At 43.9% G+C, this 25,574-nt stretch overlaps 1 protein-coding gene across 3 annotated transcripts in view; it reads right to left on the bottom strand.

The window, feature by feature from the left end:
• Positions 1 to 25,574, bottom strand: part of pfkpa (phosphofructokinase, platelet a) — a 146,056-nt gene that overhangs the window by 91,080 nt on the left and 29,402 nt on the right. For all 3 annotated transcript variants that reach the window (XM_085987601.1, XM_085987602.1, XM_085987600.1), the window contains one exon: positions 21,175 to 21,248. In XM_085987601.1, the coding sequence (XP_085843727.1) occupies positions 21,175 to 21,248 (74 nt within the window). The remainder of the gene's footprint in view (positions 1 to 21,174; positions 21,249 to 25,574) is intronic.

The following is a 25,574-nucleotide window of genomic DNA, read 5'->3' as shown; positions in this document are numbered from 1 at the left end:
AGGCAAGAGCAAGGAGGTTATGATGGAGCTGTATAAAACACTGGTTAGGCCACAGCTGGAATACTGTGTGCAGTTCTGGTCGCCACACTACAGGAAGGATGTGATCGCGTTAGAGAGGGTGCAGAGGAGGTTCACCAGGATGTTACCAGGGCTGGAGCGCTTCAGCTATGAAGAGAGACTGGGCAGATTGGGTTTGTTTTCCTTGGAGCAGAGGAGGCTGAGGGGGGACATGATTGAGGTGTACAAAATTATGAGGGGCATAGATAGGGTGGATGCTGAGGAGCTTTTTCCCTTAGTAGAGGGGTCAATAACTAGGGGGCATAGATTCAAGGTAAAGGGCGGGAGGTTTAGAGGGGATTTGAGAAAGAACTTTTTCCACCCAGAGGGTGGTTGGAGTCTGGAACTCACTGCCTGAAAGGTTTGTGGAGGCAAAAACCCTCACAACATTTAAGAAGCATTTGGATGAGCACTTGAAATGCCATAGCATACAAGGCTACAGACCAAATGCTGGAATATGGGATTAGATTAGACAGGGCTTGATGGCCGGCGCGGACACGATGGGCCGAAGTGAGGATATAGAATGCAAAAAAATGGTAACAACTCGCTCTGCATGGCCAAGGACCCTGCCAATCTAAAATGGAGGACCCTGTTAGCCTAAAATGGTGGTGCAATGTCGACATCGCTGAGTCACTTGCATATTGTGAGAGATGATCATGTTAATTCAAGAAACTGAAGGCAGCAGGAAGTAAAATGCTAATATGGCTGGCACCCACGATGTCACACCTTGCTGGTAGAACAATGTAGGGTGGAGTGCAAAGGATATACTGACAATAGGCGATCCGAAAACACATTACCATGCATTACCATAATGATTAGGTGATCGTGAAACCATTACCTGCATATTTTCTATATTATAAACCATTCAGTGAACTGTGACTTCTTTATTTCAAACTGCCAGGCCAGGAAATCACTTTAAAATGTGTACGTGCCCAGCTCAGGATTGGTGCAGACTGTAAGATGTGTTAATGTCTTCTCAAAAGCAAGTATAATAATGTGGTACTCTGTATGAAAGATTACTTGCTCTGGTGGAACCTGTCGAGACTCTGCTGGAGTCAGAACTGTGCTGTATCAGAGTAAGTCTCCCGGGACAACAGAATAAAACAACTGTTGAACTCAACCAGTATTCGACTCAGTGTTTGTACTGAACCAGATTGAGGGCAAAAGAATCCGTTTCAACATTTGGTGTCAGAAGTGGGATCTCAACGGACGATCACCGAGAATTCGCGAAATTAAGAGCCGAACTAGTTTTGGACGCGAGAGGAGGAAATGGGCCCCCGGAGCGAGTATGTTTAAATTTACCACTTCGGTTTTCCTCTGATCCGTAAGTCCGATAAAAGTTTTGCCACTCGCTAATTCTTGTGTGGTGTCCCGACGAGATCTGGGTCAATCTGGCGAATACTGTGTAAATTTAGGAAATAAGTATCCAAGTCGGGTAAAGCGCCGGCCTCGTATTTCACTTGGCCCGCTCAGGCTCCGATTGGACTAAAAAGTAGATAAGTGATTTTAAAGAAAGAGAAAAGGAATACTTGAAAGAAAGTAAAAAGAGAGAGTCGGGGACTCTAGAGCTATAGCAGCTTGTACTCGGGGAGTGCAAGATAAGGGTCGTACGATTAGAATAATTAGGCTAAGAATACCTGTACCAGGTGGTGACAGAGGCTAAATTTACGATTTGAATAATTAGGCTAAGAATACCTGTACCAGGTGGTGACAGAGGCTAAGAATACCTGTACCAGGCGGTGACAGAGGCTAAAATTACTATTTGACTATAGACGACTCACTGTGTTTTTGTTAAGTCTAAGTGTTGTACTGTGTTTTTGTTAAGTCTAAGTATTGTAAGTATTGTAGTGTTGCGTTTCATTTTGTGTGCCGGTATCCGTGAAATATATGAGACACGTGTAAAACGTAACTCGAATCCTGAAAAGGAACCCTTAGTGTAAAAGAACCATGGGTAATTACCTAGACACAACAAGTGACGAGGGCAGTGCCCTACAAACATTATGTGACAAATACCCGGACAAAGCCAAACAATTGAGACAACTCTCAGGGGGTTTAAATAAAAAGTTAGGCAGCGAACAATGGCCTCTAGGGGGTCCCAAAAGCTTAGAAACGGTTAAACAAGCTCAAGAAGTGATTTGGAAAAAGAACATGGGAAGCAAGACTAAAAAACTAATTGGACTCTGGCGACAGTACTGCCAAGAAATTAAAGACAGTTCCCTATTAGCCAGCTGGCAAGAGAATGCTGTTAAGTTAGGAATAAAGTTAACCGAAGGAGGAAATCCTAAACCCATTGAAATACTTAAGAAAGAATGTTCACATGAGAAAAGGTCAAAATCTGAAATGGCGCCAGATAAAAAGGATAAAAATGAACTACGTAGTTCAATGGTTGGCCTTAGGTTGACCGAGGGAGACGGAACAGATGAGGACTTAAACAATTGGACAATTAGAACTCCTACCGCGCCACCTCCTCAGCCACCCCAATATAATAACATTTATCCCGACCAACCTATTGCAAATCAGACTGGCTTGATCCCTATTACGTCCGTTACCAGTCCACCGACACCCTCCCTTACTGTCCCAAGTCACTCCCCAATCACGCCGACTTCTGATGTTTATGTAGACCCTGTTGCTTGTCGAACCCGATCGAAAGATCCAACAAATCCCAAGAAAGACGTGAAACCGGGGAATACCCCTAGTCTGAATTGGCAGAAGAAGAAACGTAGACCCAATTAGTACAACATAAACCAGCAAAAGCAGATGACACTGACTCATGTAGTGACCTTACTGATTCTGAAGACAACCTTTCACCCTTAAAACAGTTCCGACTCAGAACCCGAAATTAGCCTTACTAAACCAAAACGAACGCCCAGAAAACTGCCGGTAAGAACAATGCCAAACCCGAATGCAGCGGCTGCCGCAGCCAACCCCACCATAGATGTATTTTTCCCTTGGAAACCTAATGAGATAATGGCTATCCTAACCGGTATGCCAGACAGGAAAAAGGCGCCGGCTAGGTTTGTGGACTTTCTTCGAACCACGATACAGGTGTACAATGCAGACTCCCGAGATCTATGGGCTTTGATTCAACAAGTTTTAACTCCTTCCGAACACACTAGATTCTTGGAACATCTGACTCACCCCAATCATGCCGCTTTAGAGACCGCCCACGTCCTCACAGCCGACAGGGAGCGACACATGCTTGCAGCACTCAATGCTACACTCCAAAAACCTATCAATATATCTAATGTCCTAGATACTAAGCCAAAGAAAGATGAGGGACCTGAGGAATTTTTGGAGAGATTCTGTGAGGTTTATCAGGGACAGTCAGGGGACACCAATTATCAAGGAGGAGCCAATTCACCCCAATTCTGCGCCATTCTGATGAACTGTCTTCCGGCTGCTGTGGCGACAGCCATTAAAACCAATAATATGAACTGGGCAGAAAACAGCCCGACTCAAATGACTAGAGCTGCGAAATATTACTGGAAAGAAAGTAAGAGTGCAGAAAGTCAACCCCACGTTAAGGTCAAGGCGGAATATGTAATGAAGCGAGAGGACGTGCCCATACAGCCAAAAGTAGGGCCAGACCTAACCGGATATCAAATGGAACCCCAGTATTGTGTTCCAGGATGGGTAGACTCCCAAAACTATGGGTATTACAATCACCCAACTGGACCCGACGCTGCTGCTTATGGCCGGCCATATGCGCCCCCACAACAAAATTATGGGGGAGGAGGAAGGGGCAGAGGACAAGGACAAGGTCTATGCTTCAATTGTGGTCAGCCTGGCCACTGGAGTAAGGAGTGTCCGGCCAGACAACAAGGAAGGGGAGGTCAGACCCGAGGAAATAGAGGCGGTTGGCAAGGAGGTCGAGGAAGGGGAACATACACTGATTTCTCCCAAACCAATCTGTTTCCACATGTTACAACCAGATCGAGAACCCCTATTAATGCTTCAGATTCGAGATCAATGGTATCCCTTTTTGGTCGATACAGGGGCCGCTATGTCATCTGTTCAATCAGACCTTAATCTCCCCAAATTGAAAGAAACTCAAAGCTTATCCGGCTTTCAAGGACAAGTATCTCAGTATGCGATGACGGAAGCAGTCGGAGTAACATACAAAAAGGAATCCGTGATTATGTATACAGATGGCAGTTCTTCAATTGATGAGAAGGGAAAACGAATTTCTGGTTATGCAATTGTGAATCAGGAAGGTGTCACCTTAGAATCAGCAGCCTTTGAATCCCTTTTTTCTGAGAACTGTTTGCACTCATACGAGCTTGTACTTTGGGAGAAGGATTACGAATTAATGTACATACAGACTCTAGATATGCCTTTGGAGTAGTTCACGACTTTGGGCAATTGTGGAAAAATAGAGGATTTCTAACCTCTTTGGGCAGTCCGATCTCACACCGTCAGTTAGTTTCAGACCTCTTGCAAGCCCTTTTACTCCCCAAACAGATAGCTGTGATTAAATGCTCTGCCCATACCACTGGCCAAAACCCAGTAGATATAGGAAACCGCCGCGCTGATGAGGCAGCCAAAATTGCTTCTAGGAGTCACCAAATGATTGTGCCCGAATTATGAGGCAGACTAAAAATTCCAAAAAGAATCAGTCTACCTCGGAAAAACTAATGCCAACCATCCAAGAGGTGATTAAGTTGCAGGAGGACGCTCCTGATAGTGATAAGCATTTGTGGAGAGAATTGGGATGTGTATATAACCCTTTATCAAAACTCTGGACTACTCCCGCGGAACAGACTTGCATGTCTGATGAGTTAGCTCTATGGGTTATTGAATGTGGATACTTTGCAACTCATTGTGGTGCCAGGGCAGTGGGTGATTTGCTATCAGTACAGTATATAGTAGATTTTACGAACAATCATTACCGGCACCCGGCTACCGACCATAGAGCACATATACCAGAAACGCTGTTTACGGAGGTCACGGTCCATCATCAAAGACCCTACCCACCCCAGCCACAGTCTGTTCACCCTCCTGCCATCTGGGAGACGCTACAGGTGCATTCGCACCCGTACGACCAGATTTAGGAACAGCTTCTTTCCCAGGGCTGTCATCCTACTGAACTCCACAGCCTGCACATCTGCCAATGCAATTTATAATGGTTATGTTTATGTTAATGTATTACAAGCCAAATGTATGTTGAATGTTTAAATGTCTTAATCTAAATGTACACTCTCGGGAGCCGCAAGCCTACATTTCGTTGTACTGCACTTGTGCACTAACAATGACAATAAAGTTGATTATTATTATTATACTTCCCCTTCTCCCAATCTATTGCCATTCAAATAATAATCTGCCTTCCTGTTTTTGCCACCAAAGTGGATAACCTCACATTTATCCATATTATAGTGCATTTGTCATGTTTCTGCCCAATCACCCAACCTGTCCAAATCGTACTGGAGTTTCACGACATCCTCCTCACAGCATACCCTCCCACCCAGCTTTGTGTCATCTGCAAATTTGGAGATATTACATCCAATTCCCTCGTCCAGATCATTAATATATATTGTGAACAGCTGGGGTCCTAGGACCGATCCTTGCGGTACCCCACTAGTCACTGCCTGCCACTTGGAAAACGACCCGTTTATTCCAACTCTTTGCTGTCTGACCACCAACCAGTTCTCTATCCAAGTCAATACCTTGCCCCCAATCCCATGTGCCTTAATTTTGTATGCTAATCTCTTATCTGGGGCCTTATAGAAAGCCTTCTGAAAGTCCAAATACACCACATCCACTGGTTCTCCCTTATCTATTTTACCAGTTACATCCTCAAAAAATTCCAGTAGATTAGTCAAGCATGATTTACCTTTTGTAAATCCAGGTTGACTTTGTCCGATCCTGTCACTGCTTTCCAAGTGCTCTGCTATTACATCTTTTATAATGGACTCTAGCATTTTTCCCACTACCGATGTCAGGCTTACCGGTCTATAATTCCACGCTTTTTCTCGACCACCTTTTTTGAATAGTGGGGTAACTTTAGCTACCCTCCAATCCATGGGTACTGTTCCAGAGTCTATCGAGTTCTGAAAGATGACCAGCAATGCATCTACTATTTCTAGGGCCACTTCCTTAAGTACCCTGGGATGTAGATTATCAGGCCCTGGGGATTTATCGGCCTTCAGTCCCATCAATTTTCCTAACACCATTTCCCTACAAATACTGATTGCTTTCAGTTCCTCCCTTTCATCAGACCCTATGTTCCCTGACATCACTGGGAGGTTATTTGTGTCCTCCTTTGTTCCATTTCTTTGTTCCCCATTATAAATTCCCCTGATTCTGACTGCAAGGGACCTACGCTTGACTTCACCAATCTTTTTCTCTTCACATATCTATAAAAGCTTTTAGTCAGTTTTTATGTTCCCTGCAAGCTTACTCTCATATTCTATTTTCCCTTTCTTAATTAATCCCTTTGTCCTCCTTTGTTGAATCCTAAACTGTTCCCAATCCTCAGGATTATTGCTTTTTCTGGCCAATTTATATGTCCTCTCCTTGGATCTTATGCTATCCCTAATTTCCCTTGTTAGCCACGGTTGAGTCACCTTTTTATTTTTATTTTTATGCCAAACTGGGATGAACAAATTCTGTAGCTCATCCATTTGGTCTTTGAATGTTTGCCATTGCCTATCCACCATCAACCCTTTGAGTGCCATTCCCCAATCAATCCTACCCAACTCGCTCCTCAGACCATCGTAGTTTCCTTTATTTAAATTGAGGACCCTAGTCTCTGAGTCAACTACTTCATTCTCCATCTTAATGAAGAATTCGATCATATTATGATCGCTCTGACCCAAGGGGCCTCGTACAACAAGATTGCTGATTAATCCTTTCTCGTTACATAATACCCAGCCTAAGATGGCCTGATCTCTGGTTGGTTCCTCGACATATTGGTCCAGGAAACCATCCCGTAAACACTCCAGGAATTCCTCCTCTTCAGTATTGTTACTAATTTGGTTGGCCCAATCTATATGTAGATTAAAGTCACCCATGATGACTGCTGTGCCCTTATTGCACGCTTCTTTAATTTCCCTTTTAATGCCATCCCCAACCTCCGCCTTACTGTTTGGAGGTCTATATACCACTCCCACTAACCTTTTTTTTCCCCCCCCTTAGTATTTCTCAATTCTACCCATTATGAAGCATGGGAACAGTCTGGCAATCACTCTTTCAGCACTGGGGAGAAACCGGGTCTTTCTTTCTCTGCCCATTGCTTCAGACAATATCACAACTAAAACAGAGAATGGGCCTATGCCCCATACATTGGTGTTCATTGAGATTCACTACCATGCCACCTGCACAAAAGGACAAGAAAACAAAACGGAGGCTGAAGTTTTTCTTTTTGAAGTTTCAAAAATGTTGCTTGCATCAAGAATAATGGTTTTTAAATTATTCTACCCATCAGTGGGAAAGAACTGAATTGGCATAAACTACTGAAATGAAACAACTGCTAAGTATCCTGGATTAAGGACTATGGCACGGAATTTGCGGTTGTAAGGACGGTGAAACCGTCAGCATCTGCCGTCATTACTCTGTGAAACGGACAGCAACTTCTGGCGTCCGCACATGCGCAGATAAACGCGGGAATCCAGAAGTTGCTGTTAGTGATTTCCCCACTCCTCCACAGTGCGCTGCTGCAGTCCTCACAGATGGAAATCTTACAATTCACTTGAATTGACGTGGACTTCCACTTTTTATGCTCTAATCTCGCTGTAAAAATCCCCGGAAAAGTTCATCCATGTTGAATGAAGTGTAACTGAGTATTTAGCGGCGTACTAAGTTATAAATTACTGTTGAACAACCTCTCTGGCCCTGAAAAACTAATTTTATATTTGTGAAATTTCCAATTTCTCCATAATGTTCCACATTCCCATAGCTTTTTATTTGTTTATGATATTTCAGCTTCAACCTTAATCCCATGTGTATGTCCCAATCTTTATTTTGCTCTCTGTAAAATGATTAAAAAGTGAAGGATAATCAGTGCTTTTTACTTCCTGGTTTACTGCCTGTGAGAATTCTGCAATGTGAGTGACTGCCTAGCCTGCTTGATGACATCACTGTTGCTGGACGCCGGAGATCCCCTATACATGGCGCCAGAATGAAATTAATGTCAGGAAAGATGAAATCCACTCCGCAGAGCTCATTAGATCTTTGTGGGGAAGCTTTCTTCAACAAGCGCTGTCACTTCGCCGCTGACCACACAATCCAGGGCTATGAAACAATTTGTGATCAAATTCCCTCCTACCTTTGACTCAGTAACACATGCAGCCCTGGGTATTGTCAGCAGTGGTATTTAAAAACAAGATTTTTTGTTCAGTATTAGAAAAGGCAGCTATGGTCTACTGGAAGGTACATTTTCATCCTCCTAGGGTATACAACATATACATCCAGGCAGGAGCTTGTTGCAAAAAAGGTATATGTTAAAACATTGTTTGAGCCGAGATTTGTTAATGATGTTGACTCTTGATTACAATAGGACTCCGAATAAAAGAATGTACTGTGTTCAGTTTGCTTTATAAGCAATATTTATTGTGTTATGAAAAGTTCAAAAAACAGTACCAGCCACTGCAATCATGCCATCAAGATGAATGCATCAGGTCCTAATTATTCAATGCATTTCAGGCCACCAGCAGTCTCTGGATTCATTTAAGAAGCTTCAAAGTACTAATCAGTATCAAGTCTGGCAGCAAGATAACTAAAAAATACTTCGGCTCTGAGAACTAGAGGTCCGCTTTATCAGAAGTGATGTAAATCTAAACAATTTACTTGAACTGCAAGTAAGCGCTCGGGAGGTTATATTTGGAACCAGTACTTCAAAAACAAATTTACTTTTAAATTAATTCTGAATTGAGACAAGGAATAGCCTGAGGGTTTGAAACATGTCTGAAGTAAAGCCAGTAAAGTTCTGCTTACACAGCAACCGAAAAATCGACATTCAATGTATCCATTAAAGGATACATCAAGACGCAACTGGCAAACAGCTTTGGTGGATACAGAGAAACCACATTTTGTCTGCTGTGAAGTATAGAGAGACAGCATAGTATTCACTTTCCTCCTTTCATTAAAGTGTCTTTTCATGCAGAAAATCTAAAGCGAATTGGTTAAACTCCTTTCGGGTGACAGTTAAATACCATAGCAACAGTGCACTACTTTGTTTCCACTGCCACACTCAGCTGTGCAGACAGTATTTCAGGCTTGATTTTCAACAGGCTTATAGCAGTATTTCTTCCTTTGGCTTTACTTCCTCTTAACATATTTAAATCAGGCTCCCACCGTGCAATTGGAAGCCCGATTTAAATTCAACTGCTGCTGCGCAGGTTTCATAGGAACATAGAAGATAGGAGCAGGAGTAGGCCATTCGGCCCCTCGAGCCTGCTCCGCCATTTAATGAGATCATGGCTGATCATCCAAACTCGGTACCCTGTCCCTGCTTTCTCCCCATATCCCTTGATCCCTTTAGCCTTAAGAGGTATATCTAACTCCTTCTTGAATATATTTAATGAATTGGCCTCAACTGCCTTTTGTGGTAGAGAATTCCACAGGTTCACCACTCTCTGGGTGAAGAAATTCCTCCTCATCTCTGTCCTAAATGGCTTACCCCTTATCCTTAGACTGTGACCCCTGGTTCTGGACTCCCCCGCCATCAGGAACATCCTTCCTGCATCTAGTCTGTCTAGTCCTGTTAGAATTTTATAAGTTTCAATGAGATCCCCTCTCATTCTTCTAAACTCCAGCAAGTATAAGCCCAATCGACCCAATCTCTCCTCATACGTCATTCCTGCCATCCCAGGTATCAGTCTGGTGAATCTCCACTGCACTCCCTCCATGGCAAGAATATCCTTCCTCAGATAAGGCAACCAAAACTGCACACAATACTCAAGGTGTAGTCTCACCAAGGCCCTGTACAACTGCAACAAGACATCCTTGTTCCTGTACTCAAATCCTCTCGCTACGAAGGCCATTTCCCTTCTTAACTGCCTGCTGCACCTGCATGCTTACCTTCAGCGACTGGTGCACAAGGACACCCAGGTCTCACTGCACTTCCCCCTCTCCCAATCTATTGCCGTTCAGATAATAATCTGCCTTCCTGTTTTTGCCACCAAAGTGGATAACCTCGCATTTATCCACATTATACTGCATCTGCCATACATCTGCCCAATCACCCCAACCTGTCCAAATCATACTGGAATTTCTTGGCATCCTCCTCACAGCACACACGCCCACCCAGCTTTGTGTCGTCTGTAAACTTGGAGATATTACATCTAGTTCCCTTATCTAGATCATTAATATATATTGTGAATAGCTGGGGTCCCAGCACCGATCCCTGCGGTACCCCACTAATCACTGCCTGCCACTCGGAAAAAGAGCCGTTTATTCCAACTCTTTGCTTCCTGTCTGCCAGCCAGTTCTCTATGCCAGTCAGTACCTTGCCTCCAATCCCATGTGCTTTAACTTTACACGCTAATCTCTTATGCGGGACCTTATCGAAAGCCTTCTGAAAGTCCAAATACACCACATCCACTGGTTCTCCCTTATCTATTCTACCAGTTACATCCTCAAAAAATTCCAGTAGATTAGTCAAGCACGATTTACCTTTTGTAAATCCATGTTGGCTTTGTCCGATCCTGTCACTGTTTTCCAAGTGCTCTGCTATTGCATCTTTTATAATGGACTCTAGCATTTTCCCCACTACCGGTGTCAGGCTTACCGGTCTATAATTCCCCGTTTTCTCTCTACCACCTTTTTTGAATAGTGGGGTAACTTTAGCTACCCTCCAATCCATGGGAACTGTTCCAAAATTCTATAGAATTTTGGAAGATGACCAGCAATGCATCTACTATTTCTAGGGCCACTTCCTTAAGTACCCTAGGATGTAGATTATCAGGCCCTGGGGATTTATCGGCCTTCAATCCCGTCAATTTCCTTAACACCATTTCCCTACAAATACTGATTTCATTCAATTCCTCCCTCTCATTAGACTCTATGTTCCCGACATCTCTGGGAGCTTATTTGTGTCCTCCTTTGTGAAGACAGAACCAAAGTAGGTATTTAATTGGTCTGCCATTTCTTTGTTCCCCGTTATAAATTCCCCTGATTCTGACTGCAAGGGACCTACGCTTGACTTCACCAATCTTTTTCTCTTCACATATTTACAGTCAGTTTTTATGTTCCCTGCAAGCTTACTCTCATACTCTATTTCCCCCCTCTTAATTAACCCCTTTGTCCTCCTTTGCTGAATCCTAAACTGCTCCCAATCCTCAGGTTTGCTGCTTTTTCTGGCCAACTTATATGTCCTCTCCTTGGATCTTATGCTATCCCTAATTTCCCTTGTTAGCCACGGTTGAGTCACCTTTTTTGTTTTATTTTTATGCCAAACAGGGATGAACAAGTTCTGTAGTTCATCCATGTGATCTTTAAATGTTTGTCATTGGCTATCCACCATCAACCCTTTAAGTAACATTCCCCAATCCATCCTACCCAACTCGCGCCTCATACCATCGTAATTTCCTTTATTTAAATTCAGGACCCTAGTCTCTGAGTCAACTACTTCACTCTCCATCTTAATGAAGAATTCTATCATATTATGATCGCTCCGCACCAAGGGGCCTCGCACAACAAGATTGCTAATTAATCCTCTCATTACATATTACCCAGTCTAAGACGGCCTGATCTCTAGTTGGTTCCTCGACATACTGGTCCAGGAAACCATTCCGTATACACTCTAGGAATTTCTCCTCCACAGTATTGTTACTAATACCAATCTATATTTAGATTAAAGTCACCCATGATAACTGCTGTGCCCTTATTGCACGCATCTCTGATTTCCCATTTAATGCCATCCCCAACCTCAGCATTACTATTTGGGGGTCTGTTTACAACTACCACTAACATTTTCTGCCCCTTGGTATTTCTCAGCTCTACCCATACAGATTCTACATCATCAGAGCTAATATCCTTCCTTACTATTGTGTTAATCTCCTCTTTAACCAGCAATGCTACACCACCTCCTTTTCCTTTTTGCCTCTTTCCTGAATATTGAATACCCCTGGATGTTGAATTCCCAGCCTTGGTCACTCTGGAGCCAGGTTTCCGTAATCCCAATCATATCATATCCATTTACATCTATTTGCGCAGCTAATTCATCCACCTTATTACGAATGCTCCTCGCATTAAGACACAAAGCCTTCAGGCTTGTTTTTTTAACACTTGATATACCTATCAATTCATCCAATGAAAAGCGACGAGTTAAGAAGGTAACTATAGGTTTTTATTGGCTAAATAACAGAGCCCACCCTCGTGGGTGATCGGATACAACAAGGAGGAATGCCAGCCAGTCGACTACCTTTATACCTGGGCAGGTAGGTGGAGTCATGGGTGGAGTCAGCAGTGGTCAGCCCAGGTATAACAGCGTGACAAGAGGCGACCTCGTATAGTGATACAACAGTGTGAACAGTGCTAACCATAGAGTAATGATATAACAGTGATAACTATAGTGTAACGATAGTGAACGATAAAAGTGGTTTACCACATTCACCCCTTGTTTAGATTTGAGTCCGGCGGGGTGAAGTGTACTACCAGTTCTGGTATGTCAGTCTGTCCGGAGGCCTCGTAAGCCTTTCTGATCATCGCAGCGGCGGTGTTGCATTATCCGGTGTTAATGCTGGTGTCTGCGTGGTCGGCAAAGGCTCGTGGGGTTCCGGCATGCCGTCTACCTGGGCTGGAATTGGGGGGGTGGTGAAGGTGGTGTCTCCGGAGTGCCCGAGGGTGCGAGGTCTCGTAAGGAGACTGTGTCCTCCCGCCCGTCTGGGTATGCCACATAGGCGTACTGGGGGTTGGCGTGCAGGAGGTCCACCCTCTCGACCAGGGGGTCCGTTTTATGGGCCCTCACGTGCTTTCGCAGCAAGACGGGCCCCGGAGAGGTCAGCCAGGTTGGTAGCGTGGTTCCCGTAGTTGACTTCCTGGGGAAAACAAACATTCGTTCATGGGGGGTGGCGTTAATGGCAGTGCAAAGTAGTGATCGGATGGAATGCAGCGCTGCCGGGAGGGCTTCCTGCCAGCGGGAGGTTGGGAGGCCCTTAGACTTTAAGGCTAAGAGGACGGCCTTCCATACCGTCGCGTTCTCTCTTTCCACCTGGCCGTTCCCTCGGGGGTTGTAGCTGGTGGTCCTGCTTGCAGCAATACCTCTCGCTAGTAGGAACTGACGGAGTTCCTCGCTCATGAAGGAGGAGCCCCGGTCACTATGTATATAGTTTGGGAACCCGAACAAGGCGAAGAGGTCGTTCAGGCATTTAATGACCGTGGTACTGGTCATGTCTGGGCAGGGGAAGGCAAAGGGGAAACGGGAGTACTCATCAACAATGTTGAGGAAGTACACATTACGGTCAGAGGACGGGAGGGGCCCCTTAAAGTCGATGCTCAGGCGCTCGAAGGGGCGGGTGGCCTTGATCAGGCTTGCTCTGTCCGGCCTAAAGAAGTGCGGTTTGCACTCGGCACAGGTCTGGCAGTTCCTGGTCATGGTCCTGACCTCCTCGATGGAGTAGGGCAGGTTGCAGGCCTTAATGAAGTGGTAAAGTCTGGTGACCCCGGGGTGGCAGAGGTCGTTGTGGAGGGTCTGAAGTCTATCACGTTGCGTGCTGGCGCATGTAATTCGTGACAGAGCATCGGGGGGTTCGTTCAGCTTACCTGGCCGGTACAAGATATCATAATCATAGGTGGAGAGCTCGATTCTCCACCTCAAGATCTTGTCATTCTTGATTTTGCCCCTCAGCTTGTTATTAAACATAAAAGCGACCGAACGTTGGTCGGTGAGGAGGGTAAATCGTTTGCCTGCCAGGTAATGCCTCCAGCGTCGTACCGCCTCCACAATCGCCTGGGCCTCCTTCTCGACCGACGAGTGTCGGATCTCAGGGCCCTGTAGGGTCCTTGAGAAGGCGGCCACCGGTCTCCTCTCCTGGTTAAGGGTGGCGGCTAGGGCGAAGTCGGATGCATCGCTCTCGACTTGGAAGGGGATGGACTCATCCACTGCGTGCATTGTGGCCTTGGCAATGTCTCCCTTAATGAGGGAGAAGGCTGCACATGCTTCCTCCGTAAGGGGGAAGGATGTGGACTTCATGAGGGGTCTGGCTTTGTCCGCATAATTGGGCACCCATTGGGCATAGTAGGCGAAGAGCCCAAGGGTTCTCTTCAGTGCCTTTGGACAGTGGGGGAGGGGTAGCTCCATGAGGGGGCGCATTCTTTCGGGGTCGGGGCCGATGACTCCGTTCTCTACTACACAGCCGAGAAACCTGGTCGTACGGGTGCGAATGCATCTGTAGCGTCTCCCAGGTGGCAGGAGGGCGAACAGACTGTGGCTGGGGTGGGTAGGGTCTTTGATGATGGACCGTGACCTCCGTAAACAGTGTTTCTGGTATATGTGCTCTATGGTCGGTAGCCGGGTGCCGGTAATGCGTTGGGCAGTTTTGACTACCTGCTGCAGGGCTTTCCGGTCATAGTAGCTACAGCTGCCATACCATACTATGATACAGTTTGTCAGGATGCTCTCTATTGTGCAGCGGTCTGGCCTATGTGCAACTCCAGTCCTACATCGACGTGGTCGACGCTTAACTGCCCTCTGAAGTGGCCAAGCAACTCACTCAGTTGTATCAAACCAGTACAATGATTAACAAGACCTTCACCACATGGACTGCCGCGGTTCAAACAGGTCCACCACCACATTCTCGGGGCTTATTTTTTGTCCTAACTACTGAATTTTCACAAGGCATTGATTAGACATTGGCAGGAATAGTATGTGCAGTTCTGGATACCACATTATATGAAAGATATTAGAAGCATGAAAAGGGTATCTTGAAGATTCATTATTACAAGAGCTGTGTAAAAAAAAAACTTATTTCACTGAAACAAAAAAAAGTTAAGGATGGAATATAAGAGAGGTTTTCACAGGGCAAATAGTGATGCATTGTTTCCACTAGTTGGCAAATCATTAACCAGGAGAAGTAGACTCAGTTATCATTGGAACAATGAAATGGAGAAATTAGAAGATTCGCATACAAGATGCAACACAGCTATACAAATCTGTCATTTGCATAGATTTCTACCTCATTTATGCACCTTTGATTCAGAGTAATAATTAAACCAGCTTCCGTAAAGTAATGTACTGAGCTGTCCAAGATTCAAAACTCAAAAACCCAAAGAACAACAACATTTGACAAAACTCAACTCTCTTGCAACAAATGTTATGCCAGAAAGACTCTGTGTAGTGCACTATAGCAACCTCGGTTCGTCACATAAATCAGTACACTGGACAGATTCATTGCAGTCTCCTTGAGTCTGCATGACCTTCAAGCTACGTAGCAGGAGCTGATTCAATAGCTTCTGCCGATGAGAACACATAGCCCAAAGAGAAGATTAAATGAAAAAGAGGGATTCACACAGAATGATATTTCTTATAACGTGGGCATCGCACATACTACTCCTGATAATGTCTAATCAAAGTCTTGTGGAAATGACAAAAATGAAGCCCTGAGAATGTGTTCTTGCCCGTGGCTGCAGTGTGTACCATCTACAAGATGTACTGCAGCAACTCACCGAGGCTTCTTCGACACACCTCCCAAACCCATGACCTCTACCAACTAGAAGGACAAGGCAGCAAGTGCATGGGAACATCATCACCTGCAAGTTCACCTCCAAGTCACACACCATCCTGACTTGGAAATAGATCGCCATTCCTTCATCGTCGCTGGGTCAAAATCCTGGAACTCCCTTCCTAATAGCACTGTGGGAGTACCTTCACCACACAGACTGCAGTGGTTTGAGGAGGTGGCTCACCACCACCTTCTCAAGGGCAATTAGGGATGGGCAATAAATGCTGGCCTTCCAGCGATGCCCACATCCCAGGAATGAGTAAAAAAGATAGCAGAGGCACAATTCCAAATATTTAATAATTTTTAGAAAAAGATGACTGGTGGATAGCTAACACTGTACCTTTAGGAAGGGAGATAGAACATGCCCAGGGAACTATAGACCAATCAGCTTAACATCGGTAGTAGGAAAAATAATGAAATCCCTACTAAAAAGTGAAAATAGAAAAGCATCTAGAAATCAAAAATATAATAACAAAAGTCAACATGTATTTCAAAAGGCAAAGACTTGCTTGAGCAACCCCATTGAAATCTGTGAAGAGGTAACAAGAGAGAGTAGACAAGGGTAATGTAGTAGATGTAATATATCTAGATGTCCAAAAGGCCTCTGTTAAGGTACCGCATAACAGATTAATGAATAAGGTCAGAGCATGCAGAGTCAGGGGATAAGGAGCAGAATGGATAGCTAGCTGGCTACAGGACAGAAAGCAGAGTAGGGGTAAAAGGTAGCTATTCAGAGTGGCAGAAGGTGGGAAGTGTGGTCCCACAAGATCAGTACTGCGAACACTGCTGTTCACAATTTATATTAATGATTTAGACTTGAATCAAAAACACAATTTCTAAATTTGCGGACGACATCAAATTGAGAGAGATGGTCAACACTGAGGTGACTGCAACAAATTACAAGAATAGATTAATAAACTTGCATAATGGGCATATAATTGGCAAATTAATTTCAACACATAATTGTGAGGTGTTACATTTTGGTAAAAAAAAAGGTCACATATTACTTGGAATATAAGAATCTAAATGAGGTAGAGGAGCAAAGGAATCTGGCAGTACAAATACACAAATCACTAAAGGTTGTGATGCAGGTTAATAAGGTCATAAGAAAAGCAATTTATTTCTAGGAGGGATAGAATTGAAAAGTAGAGAAGATATGCTAAACGTATATCAAACCTTGGTTAGACCACACTTGAGTGTACTGTATACAGTTCTGGTCACCATATTATAAAAAGGATATAGGAGGCACTGGAGAGGGAGCAAAAGAGATTTACAAGGATAATACCAGAACTGCAAAGTTATACCTATCAGGAAAGGATGAACAGGCTGGGTCTCTTTTCTCTTGAAAAGAGAAGACTGGTGGGGGGTTTGACTTAATAGAGGTCTTCAAAATTAGGAAAGATTTTGATAGAGTAGATACAGAGTGTGTTTCCCATGTGGGGAAGAGCAAAACTAGAGGCCATCAATATAAGATAGTCACCAAGAAATCAAAAAAAGAGAATTCAGAAGAAACTTCTTTACCCAGAGAGAGTAGTGAGAATGTGGAACTCGATACCACAGGGATTAGTTGAGGCGAATAGTATAGATGCATTTAGGGGAAGTTAGATAAGCAAGAGGGAAATAGAGGGTTATGCTGATAGAGTAACATAGAAGATAGGCGCAGAGTAGGCCATTCGGACCCTCGAGCCTGTTCCGCCATTCAATGAGATCATGGCTGATCATCCAAATTCAGTACCCTGTCCCTGCTTTCTCCCCATATCCCTTTAGCCTTAAGAAATATATCTAACTCCTTCTTGAATATATTTAATGAATTGGCCTCACCTGCCTTTTGTGGTAGAGAATTCCACAGGTTCACCACTCTCTGGGCGAAAAAATTCCTCCTCATCTCTGTCCTAAATGGCTTACCCCTTATCCTTAGACTGTGACCCCTGGTTCTGGACTCACCCGCCATCGGGAATATCCTTCCTGCATCTAGTCTGTCTAGTCCTGTTAGAATTTTATAAGTTTCAATGAGATCCCCTCTCATTCTTCTGAACTCCAGCGAATATAAGCCCAATCGACCCAATCTCTCCTCATATGTCATTCCTGCCATCCCAGGTATCAGCCTGGTGAATCTTCGCTGCACTCCCTCGATGGCAAGAACATCCTTCCTCAGATAAGGCGACCAAAACTGCACACAATACTCAAGGTGTGGTCTCACCAAGGCCCTGTACAACTGCAGCAAGACATCCTTGCTCCTGTAATCGAATCCTCTCGCTACGAAGGCCAACATACCATTTGCCTTCTTAACCGCCTGCTGCACCTGCATGCTTACCTTCAGCGACTGGTGTACAAGGACACCCAGGTCTTGTTGCACTTCCCCTTCTCCCAATCTATTGCCATTCAGATAATAATCTACCTTCCTGTTTTTGCCACCGAAGTGGATAACCTCACATTTATCCACATTATACTGCATCTGCCATATCGCCCAACCTGTCCAAATCATACTGTAGTTTCTCGGCAGCCTCCTCACAGCACACACGCCCACCCAGCTTTGTCGTCTGCAAACTTGGCGATAGTACATCTAGTTCCCTCGTCTAGATCATTAATATATATTGTGAATAGCTGGGGTCCTAGCACCGATCCCTGCGGTACCCCATTAGTCACTGCCTGCCACTCGGAAAAAGACCAGTTTATTCCAACTCTTTGCTTCCTGTCTGCCGACCAGTTCTCTATCCAAGTCAGTACCTTACCCCCAATCCCATGTGCTTTAACTTTACATGCTAATCTCTTATTTGGGACCTTATCGAAAGCCTTCTGAAAGTCCAAATACACCACATGCACTGGTTCTCCCTTATCTATTCTACCAGTTACATCCTCAAAAGATTCCAGTAGATTAGTCAAGCATGATTTACCTTTTGTAAATCCATGTTGACTTTGTCCGATCCTGTCACTGTTTTCCAAGTGCTCTGCTATTACATCTTTTATAATGGACTCTAGCATTTTCCCCACTACCGATGTCAGACTTACCGGTCTATAATTCCCCGTTTTCTCTCTACCACCTTTTTTGAATAGTGGGGTTACATTAGCTACCTTCCGATCCATGGGAACTGTTCCAGAGTCTATAGAATTTTGGAAGATGACCAGCAATGCATCTACTATTTCTAGATGAGGAAGATGGGAGGATGCTCAAGTGGAGCATAAACACTGGCAATGGACTGGTTGGGCCGAATGGCCTGTTTCTGTTCTGCATATTCTATGTAATTTTATGTATATAGTGGTGTACCCCAGGGGTCAGTGTTGGGACCATTGCTATTGTGGATATGCATTAATGACTTGGACTTGGGGGTACATGCATAATTTCATAATTTGTAGATGACAAGAAACTTAGAAGTGTAGTCGACAGGTTGGTGGAATGGGCGGACACATGGCAGATGAAAGTCAACACAGAAAAGTGCAAGGTGATACATTTTGCTATTTTGGTACTACACTTTTAGGAAGGAATGAAGGGTTTGGAGATGATACAGAAGAGATTTGCGAGAATGGTTCCAGGACATGGGATTAATTACGTGGATAGACTGGAGAAGCTGGGGTTGATCTCCTTAGAGCAGAGAAGGCTAAGAGGAAATTTGATAGAGGTGTTTAAAATCATGAAGGGTTTAGATAGAGTAAATAAATAAAGATAAACTGTTTCCAATGGCACAGAGTTAAGGTGATTGGCAAAGAACCAGAGGCAACATGAGGAAAAACTTTTCTTACGCAACCCATTTGGAATACACTGCCTGACAGTAGCCTTCAAAAGGGAATTGGGTAAATACTTGGAGAAAAAATTGCAGGGATATGAGGAAAGAGTGGGACTAACTGGATTGCTCTTTGAAAGAACCAGTGCAGACTCGATGGGCCAAATGGCCTCCCTCTGTACTATACGATTCTAAAAACAAGCTCCCTAATGACTCACCTGGCATGATTAGTGAGCCATACAGACCAGGAGATTCCTAGACTATGTTGTTAGCTAATCTCAGCTAGGGGAAAACTAAAATCAGTGTCAATGTTTTTTTTGGTTGGGAGGGAGGAGAGAAATTAGCCAAGGTTCCCACATCTGACCCCATGTTGGAAAGTATACATTATCTGGGGAAGAGTGGATTCGGCTGTCGCATCTTTCATGGTTAAACAGCCCATCAACACAAAGGCTCCCACATGAACAGCTGTTTGAGCAAAGTTATAGAAGGCTGCCAGTTCCTGCGGAAACATATTCCAAGGTATGCCAGTACCTTCAGATGGGCGAAGGAAAGAAAAATGGGAAAGAAAAGCATTACATTCTGGTCAAAGCTGAATAATGCTGTGTCCAAAATGTTCACATTATGGGTTTCTCCATTGTAACCTTTCTCACTTGTCATATACTTGATCTATCTCAGCATCTTTTACTCTCTTCAACCTCACCATGCTTTCTCAATTAAAAATACAGTACCAAAAAAGTCAGTATAAGTTCTCGGTGGAAAGTTTTTTCAAACGATGTTCATAATTACAGTACTACTGGCCCAGATTTTGCGGTCAGTGGCGAAGGAACAGCGCTTGCCGTTCACTACGCTTACAACTGCCCACAGACTTTTCGTGGGCTTTTGAGCGGCAACGTGTTGTCATTGGGTGTCTGATCCAGCGCAGTGTCCTCCACAGGGAATCTGTGGCGTGTATGAGGTCAAGCAACAGCGTGGTTCTTCAACCAACCAATCAGATTGAAGAATCCTCATGGAGATGAACCAGGAAGTATAAATTAGAATATTTAATTAATTGCAAAATCATGTACAGAAAGTGAAATAGAGAGAGGGAAAGAAAGATGGGATTAACAGCGGGATAAAAGACAAAGATAAAGTAAAAAATATTATTTTTTTTAAAAATCTCCAACAATAATTAAATCCTGAAGGAATGAGATTCCATACTTGTAAAATTAAAATTTCAGTGCCAGGTGTATTTTGGCAGCAATTAAGACTCATCACGCCGTTAAAAATTCACTTACATCTGAATGCACCAGCCCTAACTTTTTTGTGTTTAGTGGGTAACTAGTGGGTAAGTACAGCAACTTCACATCCTTACATAGACTCGGCAATGAAGTCAATTAGTGAGGCAACAGTGTAGCGCAGCCTTGTGAAGGAGCAGGGCAAATCGGACAGCAACTTCCAGATTTTCACATATAACTGTGCGGACTTCAGAAGTTGCTGTCCGATTTACTCCATAATAATGGTGAGCACTGACAGCCTCACCATTCTTCTTAACACCATTGTGTTACATGAATCCTGACAGTGTCAGGCACTTTTTGACAATTGTCTTAACCATTTTGTGACAGCAACTGTTTATTAAAAAAAACAATGAGGGAAGAAGCATATGATTAGAATTGTAAAAAGTGAAGTCATCACTTATCTCCTCATTTTGTATTAATTATAACTCAACATAAACGACAGAGATTTAAAAAGCATAAACAAACCTCATGGATGAAATAGACTTTGGTTCCGACATAAATTCCCATACGCACCACAGCACGGACAGCAGCATTCATACCTATGGTAACAAGTGAAATCAGACATCAGCATCACTTCAGTACTAACAAAACCAGCAAAAGAAAAATGAAAGGCAGTATCTCACTGTTTAAAATCATTTCCTCATTTAACTCAACATGCAGATACCTACCCAGGGATACTATTAACATTGCAACTCTCTTTTCTCGTGTCAAAGGCACGTATTACTTACAGGCATTACTGCAGTTGGCCCGTTGAGGACAGCAAGATTACTGTAACACAGTTTGGATTCAAAATGAAGAGGCACTCAGGGTAACATAGTTGTCGGCAGAGCAGAAACAGTAGCTTCACCTTTTGAAAAGCTCAAATGCAGCTGCTGCTCAAATTAAGATTTCAGGAAGACATTCCCTCATATGCACAGACTATGGGCTGGGGGAGCTAAGCCTGCTGCTAGGCGGATAAACCCAAAAACCTAGCCGAGTTCCATCAAAACTTTACAAATCTGAGACCAGAGGAAATAAGAACTGGGAGATATTCTATATAGTGTTCTTCATTTCTCCAATTTAGGATTCCAAGTGAATTAAAAAACACATCTACATCTTTGTTGCACAGATGTGTATATTTTAAAATGTTCAAACATTTCAACACTAAGTGTTCACTAAACACGATCATGAACAGGAAACCTGTCAATCAAGATGAATTTAGCTCAGAAAAAAAACATACTAATCAGTAATGAAATTAAAATTTGCAATATACACTTTAAAATAACATTTTTAAAAAGTGATGCATCAAATTATTTATTCACGTTGTTCCATATGAATCGTACATTTAGCAAGAACCCGATTCATTTCTTTGAGATTATTTTGAGTTTTATCTGCAGACAGTGATCAAGCACCATTTGGAACATGAAAGTATGCACTCAGTCACACTCACACTTCCTGGGATTCTGCAGGAAAAATTAAATTATGCCTGACAAAGGTTTTCCAACTTTATGATAACCCAAGCAGGACTTCAGTATTTCCTAAAAAACCACCTCCCTATTATGCCAATCTCCATCTTTCTTCCCCAGTATCTACTGTCAGCTTGACTTAGTTGCAGTACTCTTGAATCCACAAGCTTTTGACTTTGAGGCAAGTCACAGTTCATGTAACTGAGGCCGACAGTGACAATGCAGTAATGAGAGAGTGCTGTATTGTGGGAGAAGTCATCCTTTGGATGGGACGTTAAGCCAAGGCCCTATCTGCTTTTTCTGGCAGCTTAGGTGGTTTGAAGGATTGAACAGCACTATGTGACGGACAGCAAGGAGTTCTCCTAAGGAGTCAATTTCACTTTGGATGCAGGCGGAAAACTGGCAGTTGCTGTTGTTATCCACCCTTCCCAATTTTCCTTTCCGTTGATCTGTGCCTAAAGTGAACATTATTCCCCGAGTGTCCTGCTACAGGGGGCGGAAGTCAATTTCAGGTCTGGGGCGCTGCGCACAGTGATGACGTCACAATCTCCAGGCGAAGGAGATCGGGGCGCAACCCCATAGCGGCACCGCAAAACTCCTACCGAATATGGCGGGAATCGATGTCAGCGCCACGCCCAGTCGCAAAGCCATTTGTGCCCCCCCGGGAGTGCCAACGGGGCACAAAGGCACCCAATTTCGCCACCAAAGTTTAGTAATAAATCTCCAAACTAAACACATGCACGATCGCCTGCCTCCTCCATTCCCATCCCTCTGGCACGACACATCTTTCTTTCCAGTAGAATGAAGTGTTAAATTCTCCATTCGTGCTCTCTTCCTAGAATTTCTGAAATGTCTTTTTATGCCTCTCCCTCCGCATCTCACAAATGAACATACCACTCAGATCCTCTGTTCTTGCATTGCAATAGCTACATTTGACAACCACACTGTGAACAAAGCACAAGTTCCATAGCTGACACACAATTCAATAGCTGTGGAATTGTAGTCACCGTGGACAAGACAATCAAGTGCTGCATTCCCCATTTCCCAGAACACTAAAATCAAATGTTGCTGGAAAGAAACTACACACTTTGGCGACATCATAAAAATAGAAACATAGAAGATAGGAGCAGGAGTAGGCCATTCGGCCCCTCGAGCCTGCTCCGCCATTCAATGCGATCATGGCTGATCATCCAAATTCAGTACTCGGTCCCTGCTTTCGCCCCATACCTTTCGCCTTAAGAAATATATCCAACTCCTTCTTGAATATATTTAATGTATTGGCCTCTACTGCCTTCTGTGGTAGAGAATTTCACAGGTTCATGACTCTCTGGGTAAGAAATTCCTCCTCATTTCTGTCCTAAATAGCCTACCCCTTACCATTACATTGTGACCCCTGGTTCTGGACTCCCCAACCATCGGGAACATCCTTCCTGCATCTAGTCTGTCCAGTCCTGTCAGCATTTTATAAGTTTCAATGAGATCCCCTCTCAATCTTCTAAACTCCAGCGAGTACAAGCCCAATCGACCCAATCTCTCCTCATACGTCATTCCTGCCATCCCAGGTATCAGCCTGGTGAATCTTCGCTGAACTCCTTCCATGGCAAGAACATCCTTCCTCAGATAAGGCGACCAAAACTGCACACAATACTCAAGGTGTGGTCTCACCAAGGCCCTGTATAACTGCAGCATGACATCCTTGTTCCTGTACTCAAACCCTCTCGCTACGAAGGCCAACATGCCATTTGCCTTCTGAGCCACCTGCTGCACCTGCATGCTTACCTTCAGCGACTGGTGCACAAGGACACCCAGAGCTCGTTGCACTTCCCCTTCTCCCAATCTATTGCCATTCAGATAATAATCTGCGTGCCTGTTTTTGCCACCAAAGTGGATAACCTCGCATTTATCCACGTTATATTGCATCTGCCATGCTTTTGCCCAATCATCCAACTTGTCCAAATCACCCTGGAGTTTCTCGGCATCCTCCTCACAGGACACACGCCCACCCAGCTTTGTGTCGTCTGCAAATTTGGAGATACAGTATTACATCTAGTTCCCTTGTCCAGATCATTAATATATATAGTGAAATAGCTGGGGCCCAAGGACCGATCCCTGCGGTACCCCACTAGTCACTGCTTGCCACTCGGAAAAAGACCCGTTTATTCCAACGCTTTGCTTTCTGTCTGCCAACCAGTTCTCTATCCAAGTCAATACCTTGCCCCCAATCCCATGTGCCTTAACTTTACACACTAATCTCTTATGCGGGACCTTATCAAAAGCCTTCTGAAAGTCCAAATACACCACATCCACCGGTTCTCCTTTATCTATTTTACCAGTTACATCCTCAAAAAATTCCAGTAGATTAGTCAAGCACGATTTACCTTTTGTAAATCCATGTTGACTTTGTCTGATCCTGTCACTGTTTTCCAAGTGCTCTGCTATTACATCTTTTCTAATGGACTCTAGCATTATCCCCATTACCGATGTCAGGCTTACCGGTCTGTAATTCCCCGTTTTCTCTCTACCACCTTTTTTGAATAGTGGGGTAACATTAGCTACCCTCCAATCCATGGGTACTGTTCCAGATTCCATCAAATGCTTTGCTGATCATCTTCCAGCATCAACTATTTCTAGGGCCACTTCCTTAAGTACCCTAGGATGTAGATTATCAGGCCCTGGGGATTTATCGGCCTTCAATCCCATCAATTTCCCTAACACCATTTCCCTACAAATACTGATTTCTTTCAGTTCCTCCCTTTCATCAGACCATATGTTCCCCAACATCTCTGGGAGGTTATTTGTGTCCTCCTTTGCGAAGACAGAACCAAAATATGTATTTAATTGGTCTGCCATTTCTTTGTTCCCATTATAAATTCCCCTGATTCTGACTGCAAGGGACCTACGCTTGACTTCACCAATCTTTTTCTCTTCGCATATCTATAAAAGTTTTTACAGTCAGTTTTTATGTTCCCTGAAAGCTTACTCTCATATTCTATTATCCCCTTCTTAATTAATCCCTTTGTCCTCCTTTGCTGAATCCTAAATTGCTCCCAATCCTCAGGTTTACTGCTTTTTCTGGCCAATTTATATGTCCTCTCCTTGGATCTTATGCTATCCCTAATTTCCCTTGTTAGCCACGGTTGAGTCACCTTTTTTGTTTTATTTTTATGCCAAACTGGGATGAACAAATTCTGTAGTTCGTCCATGCGGTCTTTGACTGTTTGCCGTTGCCTATCCACCGTCAACCCTTTGAGTAACATTCCCCAATCAATCCTACCCAACTCGCACCTCAGACCATCGTAGTTTCCTTTATTTAAATTTAGGACCCTAGTCTCTGAGTCGACTACTTCATTCTCCATCTTAATGAAGAATTCGATCATATTATGATCGCTCCGACCCAAGGGGCCTCGTACAACAAGATTG

The sequence above is a fragment of the Somniosus microcephalus genome, chromosome 5, assembly GCF_052327205.1.
Source record: "Somniosus microcephalus isolate GS21.2 chromosome 5, FLI_Smic_1.0, whole genome shotgun sequence".
Classification (NCBI taxonomy): Eukaryota; Metazoa; Chordata; class Chondrichthyes; order Squaliformes; family Somniosidae; genus Somniosus; species Somniosus microcephalus.
The sequence above is the reverse complement of the archived record's forward strand: the minus strand, read 5'-3'. Positions and strand labels throughout refer to the sequence as shown.